Source organism: Neltuma alba, unplaced genomic scaffold (genome assembly GCF_004799145.2).
Source record: "Neltuma alba isolate B1F8T4 unplaced genomic scaffold, ASM479914v2 tig00013496_pilon, whole genome shotgun sequence".
Classification (NCBI taxonomy): Eukaryota; Viridiplantae; Streptophyta; class Magnoliopsida; order Fabales; family Fabaceae; genus Neltuma; species Neltuma alba.
The window spans coordinates 136,265-150,436 of NW_021637722.1; the positions used below are offsets into that span (position 1 = coordinate 136,265).

The window sequence follows — 14,172 nt, forward strand, 5'->3', positions numbered from 1 at the left end:
GGAGTAAAAAAGAGCGGCTAGAAATTAGTAGGTGGGAGATGAGATGGGAGTCTTGTGACATGCACAATAGTCGCCGGAAAAAGCAGGGGGAGCGGGGAGAGCACAGAAAGATGATGGAGCAGATGACATGTAGTTAGGGCGGGGAGTAGTGAAGTGGAGGTGACGCCCAGGTGCAGAGGCTAAGGAGACGGGGCAGAAAGAGGGAGAGAGAAGATGGGGGAGGGGGGGGAGAGGGGGAGGATGACGACGACTATAAATAAATATTTAGTTTGAGTTATTTGGTTACTGAAAAAAGAGATGTTGCAGGAGGGGGTGTAATGTTGTGTTGATGTGACCCTTCATCAAATTTCCTATTCTCTGTACTTTGCTTCCTCGCAGGACGCTCAGCATCTCTCCTTTTTGGACTCTCTCCCCCGCTCTCTCTTTGACCTTTTACATTCGTCCCCTCCCCGGCTCTCCCCACCCCTGCCACCATATCTCTTCCTTTATCTTCCATTTCTCCCCATTTTCTCATTCAAAGTATTTCATCCCCCACTTTCGACGTCAACTTCGGACCACGTTTTATATCATTACAATTATTAATTAATTAACTTAACACACTTGCCCAGTTGGACTCGAGAATATACAGGGATTTGAATATTCTCCTCGTCGTTTTTTTTCCTCTCTTCTTTTTTCTCTCATTCCATTTTTATCGTTAAATTAAAAAATAAATAACTGAGTGTCAATGTATTGTCAAATTATGCTTATATTATTAGATAAATAGTAAATAAATTAAAAAATTAAATTCTCATTTGGAAAATTCATAATTATAAATTACCTCAAGATTGAAAACAATAATGATTTTATGCAATATTGAATTTCAATAATTCATATTTTTATTCAACGGTAACGATGAGATGAGGAGGGGAAAACGTTAAAAAAAGAGGGGGGGGGGGTAAGGACAATGATGCGGGGTTACTCCCTGAAGCTGCTTTCATACTCTTCCATTACGCTAACCAAATAACTAATGCAATACAACTCGCTTGATGCGGAAAGGGGGAAAAAAAAGGAAGAAAGTCACACAATTCGCTGTCCTCGCTCCTCCATTTCACACTTCCACCTCGGGACTAACGATTTATTTCGCGCTATTTTTATTTAAACACATTTAATTTTTCAGAGATAATATTTATTTAATTTCAAAAATGCTGATAAAAATCTTTCGTACAGTTAGTTCGTTAACCTTTTTGGGCCATCACATAATTGACCGAACTAAGTCCACAAAAATTCACTTGGGTCTAACCTTTTATGGGCCGAACAATTTCTAGTCATTGTTCTCATATTAAACATATGTTTTAATCTCTGGGCCTTATTCTCCCTCTGTTGATAAAATTAAGAAAAACTCCAACCAACTCACTGAAAGTCGACAAATCAGTTTAAGTGATTGGCATTGTCAATAAAACTATTAACAATCATGAAAATCGTTTGGAAACAAAACAGTAGATTTATTCGAATGAGAAAAAATTCGTATACATGGATAGAAAACAATGTTTTTTTAATGCGGGTGAAAAAAACACAGTCGATTTATTACTGAAAGAACGATAGAGCCACACATTGCTACGCTTGTGTTGAGCCATGATTTACCAAAAAGTTGATGGCAGGAGGAAAAAAAACCAAAAAGTTGGATACCGATTTTGTTATGCAAAAAATCTGAGACGTTTGACTTAAATGGTGACTAAATTTAGCGTTATCCGTCGGTAATGAATGACGGCGACAACTGTTAAATACCAAAATGGTCGCCCAAGTTGTTGCTTATCGTTTAAGCTTGAAAACACCTGGCATTCGAATTGAACCCATGACCCCAATGCCAAGCACGGCCGGCCGGCCGGCACGTCCCCCAAGACGACTAACATAGGGAACAACAAATGAAGGCCTTCTCTTTTGTACGCAAGCATGGCGTTTGGCTCTGCATGAACCCTACTTATTGTACTATAGAACTTGAGATTCCTTTTCCACGCTTCCCAAGTGTGTCTTAGAAATCACTCTACAAGAACTTGAATCCGGCCGATTAGACTAAAGGGCAATAACTAACTACCATTACGATCTCCGTGAGGGGACGAGGAAGGCCATTAAGATGTGCTTGTGGTGGATGACTGCATTAGCAGTAATGGCAGTTGCCGCAGCCCAATCCCTGCCGGGCTGCCCCGAAAAATGCGGAGAAGTTGAGATTCCATATCCGTTTGGGGTAGGCGCTCAATCTGGTACGGGTAACGACTGTTTCTCTGAGAAGCCCTTTCATGTGGATTGTAAAAACTCCACGTTATTCCACGGCAACGTCGAAATCTCAAACATATCCCTCCAGGGTCACATGGACGTGTCCATGCCAGTTTCCAAGGTTTGTTTCAATGATACAGGGGGAGTAGTAGCCAATATTAGAGTCACCCTGTCAACTCCTGTCTTCACCATCTCTAGCACTGAAAACAAGTTCGTAAGCGTTGGCTGCGACACTTACGGTTACTTAAACAGTTTCCAGGACAGCCATACATATTCCACCGGCTGCTTGACGCGATGTAACGGAGTTCCCAATCAGCAGAACGATGGAACCTGTTCTGGGATTGGGTGCTGCCAGGTGGATGTTCCTCTGGGAATGAGGAATATCAGTATTGAAGCCTTCAGCTTTAATTTGCAACGAAAGGCATCCGACTTCAACAACTGTACATACGCTTTTGTGGCCAAGGATGGCTGGTTTAATTTCTCTACGGCCGACCTCAGGTCCTTACCGTTTGAGAAGGCTCCGCTGGTGGTAGACTGGGCCATTTCCGACGGCACATGTGAAAGTGAGAAGACATCGCCAGACTATGCCTGCAAATCCAACACCGACTGTGAAGACTCGGGCCATGGATTCGGGTACCGTTGCAGATGCAAACCCGGTTTTGAAGGGAACCCATATCTTCCCACGGGTTGCCAAGGTCATTCATTAATCCCCTTCGTTTCTTTGTTTGTTCCTATGCTTTATATTCAGTAACTTATATGCGTTCTTGGCACGTACGGACAGATGTAGACGAGTGTAAGGAATTGACCCATAACTGCACAAGTGAAGATAACTGCCGTAACACTGTTGGGTCTTATGAATGTTATTGCCCTCGCGGCTACACTGGGGATGGTACCAAGGAAGCAGGATGTCACCCACCCTGGCGCCACAACCCACTTACAAAACTTCTCATTGGTAACCATGTTAACGTTTTGAACTAGCCAATAAACATATCTTAAATTTGATTCCCCGATATTATTGGCGTGTTGTTCTTGAGTTATTTTCACGACAACTTCTCACAAAACCATTCAGGGGGTATTTATCATAACAACTATAAAATTATAGTCGATATTTCTCAGATTTTCGTGACGGCATCCCCTTCTCTTTATCGCTCCCTCTAGTATTACTTTGGAAAACAATTATAATTACAAGTACTTGGGCCGCCGATTCTTGAATGCTCTGTTTTTGTTTCTTCATTCATACAGGAGCAAGCGTAGGATTGGTAGCTCTTTTTCTTAGTGTGGGCTGGATGTATTTGATGTACCAGAAGAGGAAGTTGGAGAAGCAAAAGGACAAATTCTTTCGACAAAATGGGGGCGCTGTTTTGCATCAGAAGCTCTCTGTAAAAGAAGGCTCCTCCCTCACAGCCAAGATCTTTACTGTTCAAGAATTGAAAAGGGCCACCAACAACTTCCACGACAGCTTAGTTATTGGCCGAGGCGGTTTTGGTACTGTTTACAAAGGAATTCTCCCAGACAACACTAGTGTCGCAATCAAGAAATCAAAACTGGCGGATCAAAGCCAAATTGAACAATTCATTAATGAGGTGATTATACTCTCCCAGATAAATCACAGGAATGTGGTCAAACTCCTAGGTTGTTGTCTGGAAACAGAGGTTCCTTTATTAGTTTATGAGTTTGTCAATAACGGTACCCTGTACGAATCCATACACAACAAAAGCAAAGCTTCTGTCTTTACTTGGGAAACCCGTTTGAGGATAGCAACAGAAGTGGCAGGAGCACTGTCGTATCTACACTCTGCTGCCTCCATACCCATCATCCACAGAGACGTCAAGTCCTCTAACATCCTTCTGGATGACACTTGCACAGCCAAAGTCTCTGATTTTGGAGCTTCCAGATTAGTTCCACTTGATCAAGTGGAGCTGGCCACAATGGTACAAGGTACTTTCGGATACTTGGACCCAGAATACATGCAAACGAACCAACTCACAGAAAAGAGCGATGTGTACAGTTTTGGAGTTGTAATTCTGGAACTCCTAACAGGAAGAAAGGCGCTGTTATTTGATGGGCCAGAAGAGGAGAGAAGCCTCGCAATGCACTTCCTATCATACTTGAACGAGGGTCGCCTGTTGGGAGTGGTTGAAAGAGGGATGGTGAATGATGGAAATAAGCAGACGGTGAAGGAAGTGGCTGAGCTTGCAGCGAGGTGCTTGAGACTTAAAGGAGAGGAGAGACCAGGCATGAAGGAAGTGGCTATGGAGTTAGAAGGAATAAGGATGATGGGGAAACATCCATGGATCAACAACGACGAGGAATCACGGTCATTACTTCGCCAGACGTCCTGTTTTACTGAATCTGTTGATAGCATGGTTTATAAGGACACTGGGTGGGATAGCATTACCGATCGTGTGCTGATTAATTTAGATGATGGAAGGTGACTCCTCCCTACGACATCACCAAATTTCTGCGCTTTGCAGCTGTACTTTTTTAAAATAAAAAATGCAACTGTTTTGTCTATTTTCGTTTCAATTAATATGCAACCATTTTTTTTTTTTTGCCAGTCTTATAGATGCTCTTGATGATTGAAATCAAAGATACTACTATTAAGCTTCCTATATGATCCCCTTGGCGTTGGGAGTCTTTCGGCGTACATTTAAGTTTTTTTTTTTTTTTACCTGAGCGTATATTTAAGTTTTTTCAATGTACCTTTACTCTTTCATAGTTTCATGCGCGTCTATTCTTTTGCCATTCTTGTTTCATTGTTTCATTGTATTTATTTTGTTAGGTGAACATCTTTGTTTCATATTATATGTATTTTCTCAATTCCAAAAAAAGAATATTCCGTATCATTTTTCTATTTTACTCTTTAAATAAAATAATTTTTTAGATGCATTAAAATACTGTTATTAACAAACAAAAGGGCAAATTTAGTAAAATGTACACACACATATCTGTGCGTTGGTCAATTTTAATTGGTTATAAATTTGACAGATTAAAAGAGGGAGGTTAGTACACAATAGTCGATGGAGCATGTTTGACTAAGCTGCACGTGGTAGACAGAAATTCGATATATAATACTTCCTCGTCTTAAATATAAGATTAATTTTCTAATATATAGGTTTTATATTTAGTATAGGAGGAATAATAAAAACTAAAAGGGAGAGGGAATTATCAAAGAATGACACTGCTGGCACAGCTTCAATATGATTCATCACATTTTTGGCCAAAAAAAAAATGATTCATCACATCAACAGAGCGGTATAACGAAATTGAACCAGTCCCTTTAACGCGTTCGCACGGATATTTTAAAGTCGGTTTAAACAAGGATGCCGTCCTAAATGAACAAGACGGCATTGAAGTTTTCAATTTGACCAGTCGCTCAAATTGAACATTGTATTTTACACACAATAGGCCAGGTGTGTATTAAAGAGGAGCTCGCAGAGCTTCCTGTTGAGCTAAAAATGGAGACGATGCGACTTACAAAGCTTTGGTTCATTCCATTATTATTAGTAGCCGTAGCAGAAGCTCAATCCCTTGAAGGCTGCCTCCATAAATGTGGAGATGTACAGATTCCATATCCATTTGGCGTTGGCGTGCAACCTCGTACTGGTCGCAACTGCTTCTTCCAAGAATCATTCAATCTCACCTGCAATACCTCCACCTCCACATTATTCTACGGAGACCGCCCAGTTTCTAGCATATCTGTTCAAGGTGGTCATCTTGACATTTCCATGTCTGTCTCCAAGATTTGTTACAATCAACCTGGCGGCGCTGGCTCTGACAGTCACTATCTCGGAAACACTCCCTCTTTCGCCATTTCCAGCACCCAAAACAAGTTCGTAAGCGTTGGTTGCGACACTTTGGGCATAGTTCAGTTCGAAAACAATCGTACTTATTATGGTGGCTGCGTGACGCTCTGTGACGCGCCTCCTCAACAAGATTTGAATGATAAAACTTGTTCGGGGACTGGGTGTTGTCAGGTGGATATTCCTGTGGGGATGAGGAATATTAGTGTTGTGGCATCCGCCATCTTCAACCACTCAAACGTGTTGGATTTCAACAACTGCAGTTATGCTTTTGTTGCCAGACAGGGGTGGTTTAATTTCTCAGTTGATTATCTGCGAGACTTTCCCCTTGACACGGTCCCGCTTGTCCTAGATTGGACTGTTTCGGATGATACTTGTCAAGCTGCTTCGGCCACGTCAGATTATGCCTGCACCTCTAACACTGATTGTGTCGACTCCAATGATGGATTTGGGTACAACTGCAAATGCAAACCCGGTTTTGACGGAAACCCATACCATCCAGATGGATGCCACGGTAATTCCATAATTCCATTTATTCTCCAAGCAATTAGGTAAAATTTGATCACTTTCTTTTTCCGATGTAGCATTCACTTATATCATTCCTTGCTTGTGCAATGATATGAAATTGCAGATGTAGACGAATGCCAGGAATCGACCAACAACTGCATAAGTAAAGAAAATTGCCGCAACACGATCGGGTCTTTTGAGTGTTTTTGTCCACCTGGCTACACTGGCAACGGAACCACGGCCGGAGGATGCCAGCCACCCCTGTCAAAAAATCCCCTTACTATGGTCTTCATTGGTAAGGCGTTTTCTCATGCCAGCCACCCCTGTCAAAAAATCCCCTTACTATGGTCTTCATTGGTAAGGCGTTTTCTCAGTATTGCTCCTCTTTTGTTTCCTTCATTAAGCTAAGCTAAACTAATCGTGTAAGTGTAATATGTACCTAGTCATCTAAAGTCCCTGTCTCCTTCGACATATGCAGGTGTAAGTATAGGCTTGGCAGCTCTCTTTATGAGTTTGTCTTGGTTGTACTTGGTCTCCCAGAAGAGGAAGCTCATCAAGCAAAAGGAGAAATTTTTTCGTCAGAACGGCGGTTTCATACTGCAACAACGACTCTCTGGTGGACATGATCCCTCCCTTGCGGTTAAAATCTTTTCTGCTGAGGAATTGAAAAGGGCCACCAACAACTATCATGACAACTTGATCATTGGCCGAGGAGGTTTTGGTACTGTTTATAAAGGATTTCTCCCAGGCAAGAAAATCGTTGCAATCAAGAAATCCAAACTGATGAACCAGAGCCAAGTTGAACAATTCATCAACGAGGTGACCGTACTCTCCCAAATAAATCACCGTAATATAGTCAAGCTCCTAGGTTGTTGTCTGGAAACAGAAGTTCCTTTATTGGTCTACGAGTTTATTAATAACGGCACCCTCTTTGACTTAATGCACGACAAAAGAAAATCTTCTCCGGTCACTTGGGAAACCCGTTTGAGGATAGCATCAGAAGTAGCAGGGGCACTATCTTATCTACATTCCGCTGCTTCCATACCCATAGTTCACAGAGACATCAAGTCCGCTAACATTCTTCTAGACGAGAGCTTCACTGCCAAGGTTTCTGATTTTGGAGCTTCCAGATTGGTTCCGCTTGATCAAACAGGGTTAGCCACAATGGTACAAGGTACTTTCGGATATCTGGATCCGGAATACATGCAGACAAATCAGCTGACAGAGAAAAGTGACGTGTATAGTTTTGGGGTGGTGCTCGTAGAGCTGCTAACTGGGAAGAAAGCCGTTTCGTTTGAGAGGCCAGAAGAGGAAGTAAATCTGGCAATGCACTTCCTTACGTACTTGAATCAGGGTCACTTAGATGAAGTTGTTGAGAAAGGCGTGATGAATGATGAAAATAAGGAGAGGGTGAAAGAGGTGGCTATGCTTGCAGCAGGGTGCGTGAGACTGAGAGGAGAGGAGAGACCCAGCATGAAGGAAGTAGCAGGGGAGCTGGAGGGAATAAAGATGATGGGGAATCAGTTAGGGGTGAACAAAGAGCTGAATCTGGAGGAAGCTCAAACTTTGCTGGGCGAGACGTCCAATTTTACTGAATACGGTGATAGCATGATTCATGGAAACAGAGTTTGGGATAGCATTAAGGATCATGTTCTAATTAACTTGGACAGCGGTAGATGATAACTGGGATCGGCTCCACCAAAGTTTTTGCCCTTTTGCCTTCCCCCGCCCTCTCTTGATTATTGCTTGAGATGGTTTTTGTACATATTTTTCTATTTTCTTCTGAAAAAATATAATTCTTTGTAAATTGGTTCATTTTCATGTAATTTTATGTTACAAAATATTCAATATTCAGATTTGATACATTAAAATGTGGTCATCATTATGCGACGATGATAGTTAATTGCTATTCAAAATTAAACTTCTTATGGACGTATAAATCGAGACCCTCTGGCCGGCTGCATCAGAAATTTGTTAGCTATATATTATTTTGGTCCTATTTATAAGTTACTTGCAACATATTTCATACAGACTAAGAAAAATCTTAAATTTCATTAACTCTCATTTAAAATTCATCAACTTTCCAACTTTATCTTTATTTAATATATATTATACCTCATATAAACAAAGTCAATACAATAACAAATGAAATACAAAATTTTAAGTCCATACAATAAATTTTTCTCAGTGTCCTATAAATAGGACAAAAGAATGTTTTCTCCCTACCCTATAAATAGGACTAGAGAAGTACACTGCTATTTAATATTTTGTAAGTAAAACAAAGTTTTGCACTCTCATTTACTTATTATTTTATTATTGATTCAGTGTAGTAGATAATATAATGGCTGGCAATCAAAAAGATAATATATATGTATTTGCGACCCGAAAAGACGAGAAAAATTAATGGGAGAACAAATAACATATGAATTGTTAAATCATAACTGTCTTGCCCTACAGGAAAAAAAAAAAAATTGTCAGCATGACCCCCTCCGTTGATTCTTCTTTTCTTTAAAAAAACAAAAAAAGTGTGTGCGCAATTTCGCGGTGGGCAATTAGATTTTTGGGCTGTCGGCAAAGAGACAAAAGTATATTTTTGGACGAAAAGAACGTGTTGGATTGTTTCAGGAAAATGATGCTGTTCGGATCAGAGCGTTCTTTTCTTGTTTTGCCAACCAAAAAAAAAAACATATATTAAGTCGGTAATATTATCTACTAAAAATAGCTCTCACTAATTTTGAATTGATTAGATAAACCGCAATCAATTACCGAATATGTAATAGATGTTCTTCAATTATTTAAGGAATATCTCATAAATTACAGCCAATCAATAAATTCTTTCTTTTTGGTCACATCAATGATTTAATTTTGAATGTTCATATTACGAATTCCAATAGAAAGAAAAGATGTGGAATTTTTGCTGTCAATTAATTTTGATGCAAGATTTGAATTCTGTTGATGATTGATTTTGTTCGTATCATTCCAAATTTTGATTGATTATAATTAGATTCGATTATTTTAAATTTTGCTTGAACCTCATCTGAACTCCAAAGCCTAGAATTAATTAAACTTAAGGCTAAAAAATCAAATTCAATTATTGATTAATGAAACCATTTTTTGATCGTAATAAATTTCTAAATTGATTAAAAGCTAGGCTTCAATCAAATTTAAATAATTAAATGGCGAATCAATGTATAATGTAATTAGTGTTGATTGGCACTCACAGATTTTGCTTCCCAAATCGAAATGATGACGAATCTGGTTAACATCATCTTTGGTCCTTAAATCGCCCTAACAATTCCCAAGCAGAATTCGAATCATTGATGAACAATCCTTGATCGAAGAAGAAATCATCTGTAATAATTATACTCTTCCGGTCCTAATTATAAGACCCAATTGACTTATTTGAGGAGATTAAGGAAGTAAGTTAAGTTGGTTATTTATAATAAATAAGTGTTGTTATTCCTAAAATATCCTTGCTAATTAAGTATATTAGCTAAAACTATCATTATTAGAAGGATTATCTTGGAAAAAAATGCATAAATATAAAAGAGAAAATGGATTGGGTCTTATAATTAGGACCAAATAAAAAGTCAAATTGGGTCTTATAATAAGGACCGGAGTACCATACTACGTAGTATTGTACTGGAGCAGCCAGCTGTATCATCGTCTTCCGCATTCCCGTGCTTCCCTCAGAAAGTGAGCCGATGGCCCTGAAGATGGTCGTCTTCATTCTAATATTTGCTGCAGCCATGGCTGCAACTGGAGCTCAACCCCTTGCAGGATGTCCCAACAAATGCGGAGACGTGGACATTCCCTATCCATTTGGTGTGGGTGTTCAACCTCGTACTTCTCGAAACTGTTTCTTCGACGAACCATTCAAGCTCACCTGCAACAGGTCCACACTATTCTTCAGGGACGTCCCAGTTTCAAACATATCCCTCCAAGAAGGTCAGATGGACATTTCTATGCCAGTCTCCAAGATTTGTTACGATCACTCTGGAGTAAATCTAGACCAATCTACTTCCAGTTTTTACACCGGCGCCTTCACCATTTCGAACACCCAAAACAAGTTCATCAGTCTTGGCTGCGACACATTGGGCGTTATTAGTTTCCTCGACAACCTTAGCTATTCCGGTGGCTGCGTGACGCTGTGCGACACGCCTCCCCCAAAGGACATCAACCAGAACACTTGTTCGGGGACCGGGTGTTGCCAGGTGAATATTCCGGTCGGGAAGAATAATTTCTCCTTGGAAGTATCCGCTGTCAACAACCATGCCAAAGTGCTGGGCTTCAACAATTGCAGCTATGCATTTCTCTCCAAGCAGGGCTGGTTTAATTTCTCTCTCGATTATCTACAGTCCTTTCCCTTTGACATGGTTCCTTTCGCCTTAGATTGGACTATTTCGAATCTTACTTGTCAAACTGCTTCCACTAGTACCACAGGCTATGCCTGCAAATCCAACTCGTATTGTGTGGACTCTCATGATGGAGTTGGCTACAATTGCAAATGCAAAACTGGTTTTGAGGGAAATCCATATCATCCCGATGGATGTCACGGTACGCAGTTCTATGTATAATTCCATTTTTTTTTCCCCAAACATTCACTTACACTCGTAGCATTGACTATTTACTAATTAATAAATTACTTAATAGCCTTTTCTTATTTTCAGATGTTGATGAGTGTAGCAGACCTAACAACTGCAGTATTCCAAAGCAATGCTCCAACTTCGATGGGGGTTACAACTGTTCTTGTCCACCTCGTTATAAAGGCGACGGCTATACTAATGGGACGGGCTGTACTTTGGAACATCGTCGATCTAAGTATAAATGGCTTGTCGTTATAGTTGCATTGGGTAAGAATATGAATGACTCTGGTTTATTCTACTATTATATACTCTTACGGTTCTTAATATGAACCCTACTTAACTAATTTGATTAGATTAAAAAAGTTAGATAAGTTAATTAATTATAAAAAATATGATATGTTTTTCCTAAAACATTAGAATCATCTTTGTTAATATCTTTCTTCCTTGACTTACTTGATTATGGTTAATAGAGTATCCATAGAGGTAATTTAAAAAAATTGATAAATATGATAAATAGATCTTATATTTGGAATTAAAATTAATTTAACAATTAGGTTCTATATCAAGAATCGGAGGAAGAGTCTCTCTTTGCGTTCTGTTGAAAGAATAAAATAATTATTTTTGTTCAATTAATGTTTTATTTATTTTAACACATGGTATCGAGTTTGAGATCGTAATGAATCAGTGCTCCAATCAATTCACTCATCAGCAACTAATAGGTTCATTCTAATAAGTTTTATTTTCTGCCCGTATCTTAAATATGAATGATGTATTCTAGAATATCTCATTGATTAGTATTGTAAGGTCCACCAGAATTTTATCATCATATGCAATGATTTGCATGTCCTGTTTATTTTATTTTATTATTTAAAATATTTTTTGTGTGTTCTGTCTAACAGAATCTTTTCTTTCTTTGTTTAACGGTGTTTTTATCTATATGTTGGCAACAAAAAAAAAACCGTGTTTTTATTTATATATTTTAACATAAGGCAAGCGTATTTGTCTTTCTTCATCCATATATAATATGATGGATTTTTTATTAGGTAACTTACCCTTTCAGAGGATTAATTCTTATTGACCATCATTCACATGCCAGGACCACCATATAAATCCATCCTAACAAAAATTAACATCCCCAGATTTTCAAAAATAGTTATGTGATATCTCGGTTTGTTTGTGCTCTATCACATTGGTAAACGAAGTTTTCTTCCCCATTTCAAAGGACGGTTTTATTTATTTAAGGGAGGGTTCATGTCGTGCTGCATTTCTTGCAGGTTTTAGTGTGGCCCTACTGGCTGTCTTCACGCTTGTCTCATCATTATGTTGGGCGCATAAGCGAAGAACTGTGAAAAATCTTAAACAAAGAAATTTTGAGCAAAATGGAGGATATATGCTACTTCGACAACTTTCACAGCAACAGGGATATGCTGAAAGAACAAAAATATTCACAGAAGTTGAACTTAAAAATGCCACAAACAACTTTCACGAGGGTAGAATAATTGGTCGTGGGGGACAATGCATTGTTTACAAGGGTATATTGCCTAACAATACTCCTATTGCAATCAAAAAGTCGAGAGTAGGATGGGATTCTAGACAAATTAGAGATTTCATTAGTGAAGTAGCCGTGCTTTCCCAAATCAACCACAAAAATGTTGTCACTCTCTTGGGATGTTGCCTAGAAACAGAAATTCCTTTGTTAGTTTATGAGTTTGTGGAGAATGGCACACTTCTTGACCACATAGATCCTATGAATACTCAGTTTCCTCTTTCATGGGAGACACGATTAAGAATAGCCACAGAAACTGCTGAAGCAATCTCATATTTACATTCTACCGCGTCAATTCCTATTGTCCATCGAGATATCAAATCTGCTAATATACTTCTAGATTGTAACTTCAAGGCAAAAGTGTCTGACTTTGGAGCTTCAAGGCTTGTTCCTCTCGATGAATCTCATGCCTCCACTGTGGTGCAAGGGACATTTGGATACTTAGATCCAGAGTACCTCCATACAGGCCAATTGAATGAAAAAAGCGATGTTTATAGTTTTGGGGTCGTACTGGTGGAATTATTGACTGGAAGCAAAGTAGTAAAGTTCAATAGACTAGGACAAGTAAATTTGGCCATGTCTTTTGAGTCTTCAATGAAAGAAAACCGTTTGTGGGAAGTTCTGGACAAACAGGTGTTAGCCCAGAAGAATGTAGAGCAATTGAAAGAAGTGGCTTTATTGGCAAGGAAGTGTATTAGAGTAAAAGGAGAGGAAAGGCCCACGATGAAAGAAATATCAAAGGAGCTGGAGGGTCTGGCTGCAAATAAGGAGTGTCTTTTGATGAAATCAGATGAAAGGGAATACTCACCTGCTCATGTGCCTGATAGATATGGGGAAGCTGCCGCCTGTGAGAGCATCCATAAGCAGATGGCATTTGGGACTGAAGTTGGGCGATGATCACTTTAGTATTTATATGTACTTGGCGTGTTTATCATGCTATCTGACGGTGTTGCATTCTGAGGGATGTTGCACCTGTGTCATCAATGGGTATTGGTTTAGTTTTTAGAATAGTTTAAGCTTCTCTTTTCACTCTTGAAAGCCAGACTAATTAAACGTTTGTGTGTATGGGTGTTAATATGAAAGCAACACATTAATTTCCACAACCCAACTTATCATTTCACAATCTCCTCGATTTCTATTCATCATTAATTTTCCACCAAATATTCGATACAGATGATCCAGTCTTCATCTTCTTTTTGATAAGAGATTCTCCCTTCTTCTTCTCCTTCGAAATACTAGTGCTGGAAAATATTTATTGTAATCCATTAGCTGTCTAACGCGTGCGTGAAATGAGCGAGGAGATGACTTGGTCACAATCTCTGGCTTTTCCTGTGTTTGTGAAGAATTGTTCAACTTGCCGTGCGGGTTCGCACGCCTTCATCCCTGCCAAGTTAGAGTTAGTAATAATTGATTTAATTAGAGGGACTTATCATAAAAATAAAAATATTCTATACAATTAAATCTGATTTGACTTCGATAT

The 14,172-nt window shown here is 39.2% G+C and overlaps 3 protein-coding genes across 3 annotated transcripts; all 3 read left to right on the top strand.

The window, feature by feature from the left end:
* The first annotated feature begins 2,143 nt into the window (after positions 1-2,143).
* Positions 2,144-3,228, top strand: LOC114737748 (wall-associated receptor kinase 2-like). The gene is made up of 2 exons (XM_028925707.1): positions 2,144-2,945; positions 3,032-3,228. The coding sequence occupies exons 1-2, from the start codon at positions 2,144-2,146 to the stop codon at positions 3,226-3,228; spliced, it is 999 nt and encodes a 332-aa protein (XP_028781540.1).
* Positions 3,229-3,521: 293 nt separating this feature from the next.
* Positions 3,522-8,380, top strand: LOC114737749 (wall-associated receptor kinase 5-like). The gene is made up of 5 exons (XM_028925708.1): positions 3,522-4,681; positions 5,239-5,252; positions 5,659-6,567; positions 6,685-6,855; positions 7,039-8,380. Exons 1-5 carry the CDS (start codon positions 3,537-3,539, stop codon positions 8,238-8,240), a joined length of 3,441 nt encoding a protein of 1,146 aa, XP_028781541.1. The 5' UTR covers positions 3,522-3,536; the 3' UTR covers positions 8,241-8,380.
* A 1,884-nt stretch (positions 8,381-10,264) lies between these two features.
* LOC114737750 (wall-associated receptor kinase 2-like) lies at positions 10,265-13,589 on the top strand. Its single transcript, XM_028925710.1, has 4 exons — positions 10,265-11,117; positions 11,231-11,413; positions 12,421-12,688; positions 12,845-13,589. Exons 1-4 carry the CDS (start codon positions 10,265-10,267, stop codon positions 13,587-13,589), a joined length of 2,049 nt encoding a protein of 682 aa, XP_028781543.1.
* The last annotated feature ends 583 nt before the right edge of the window (positions 13,590-14,172 follow it).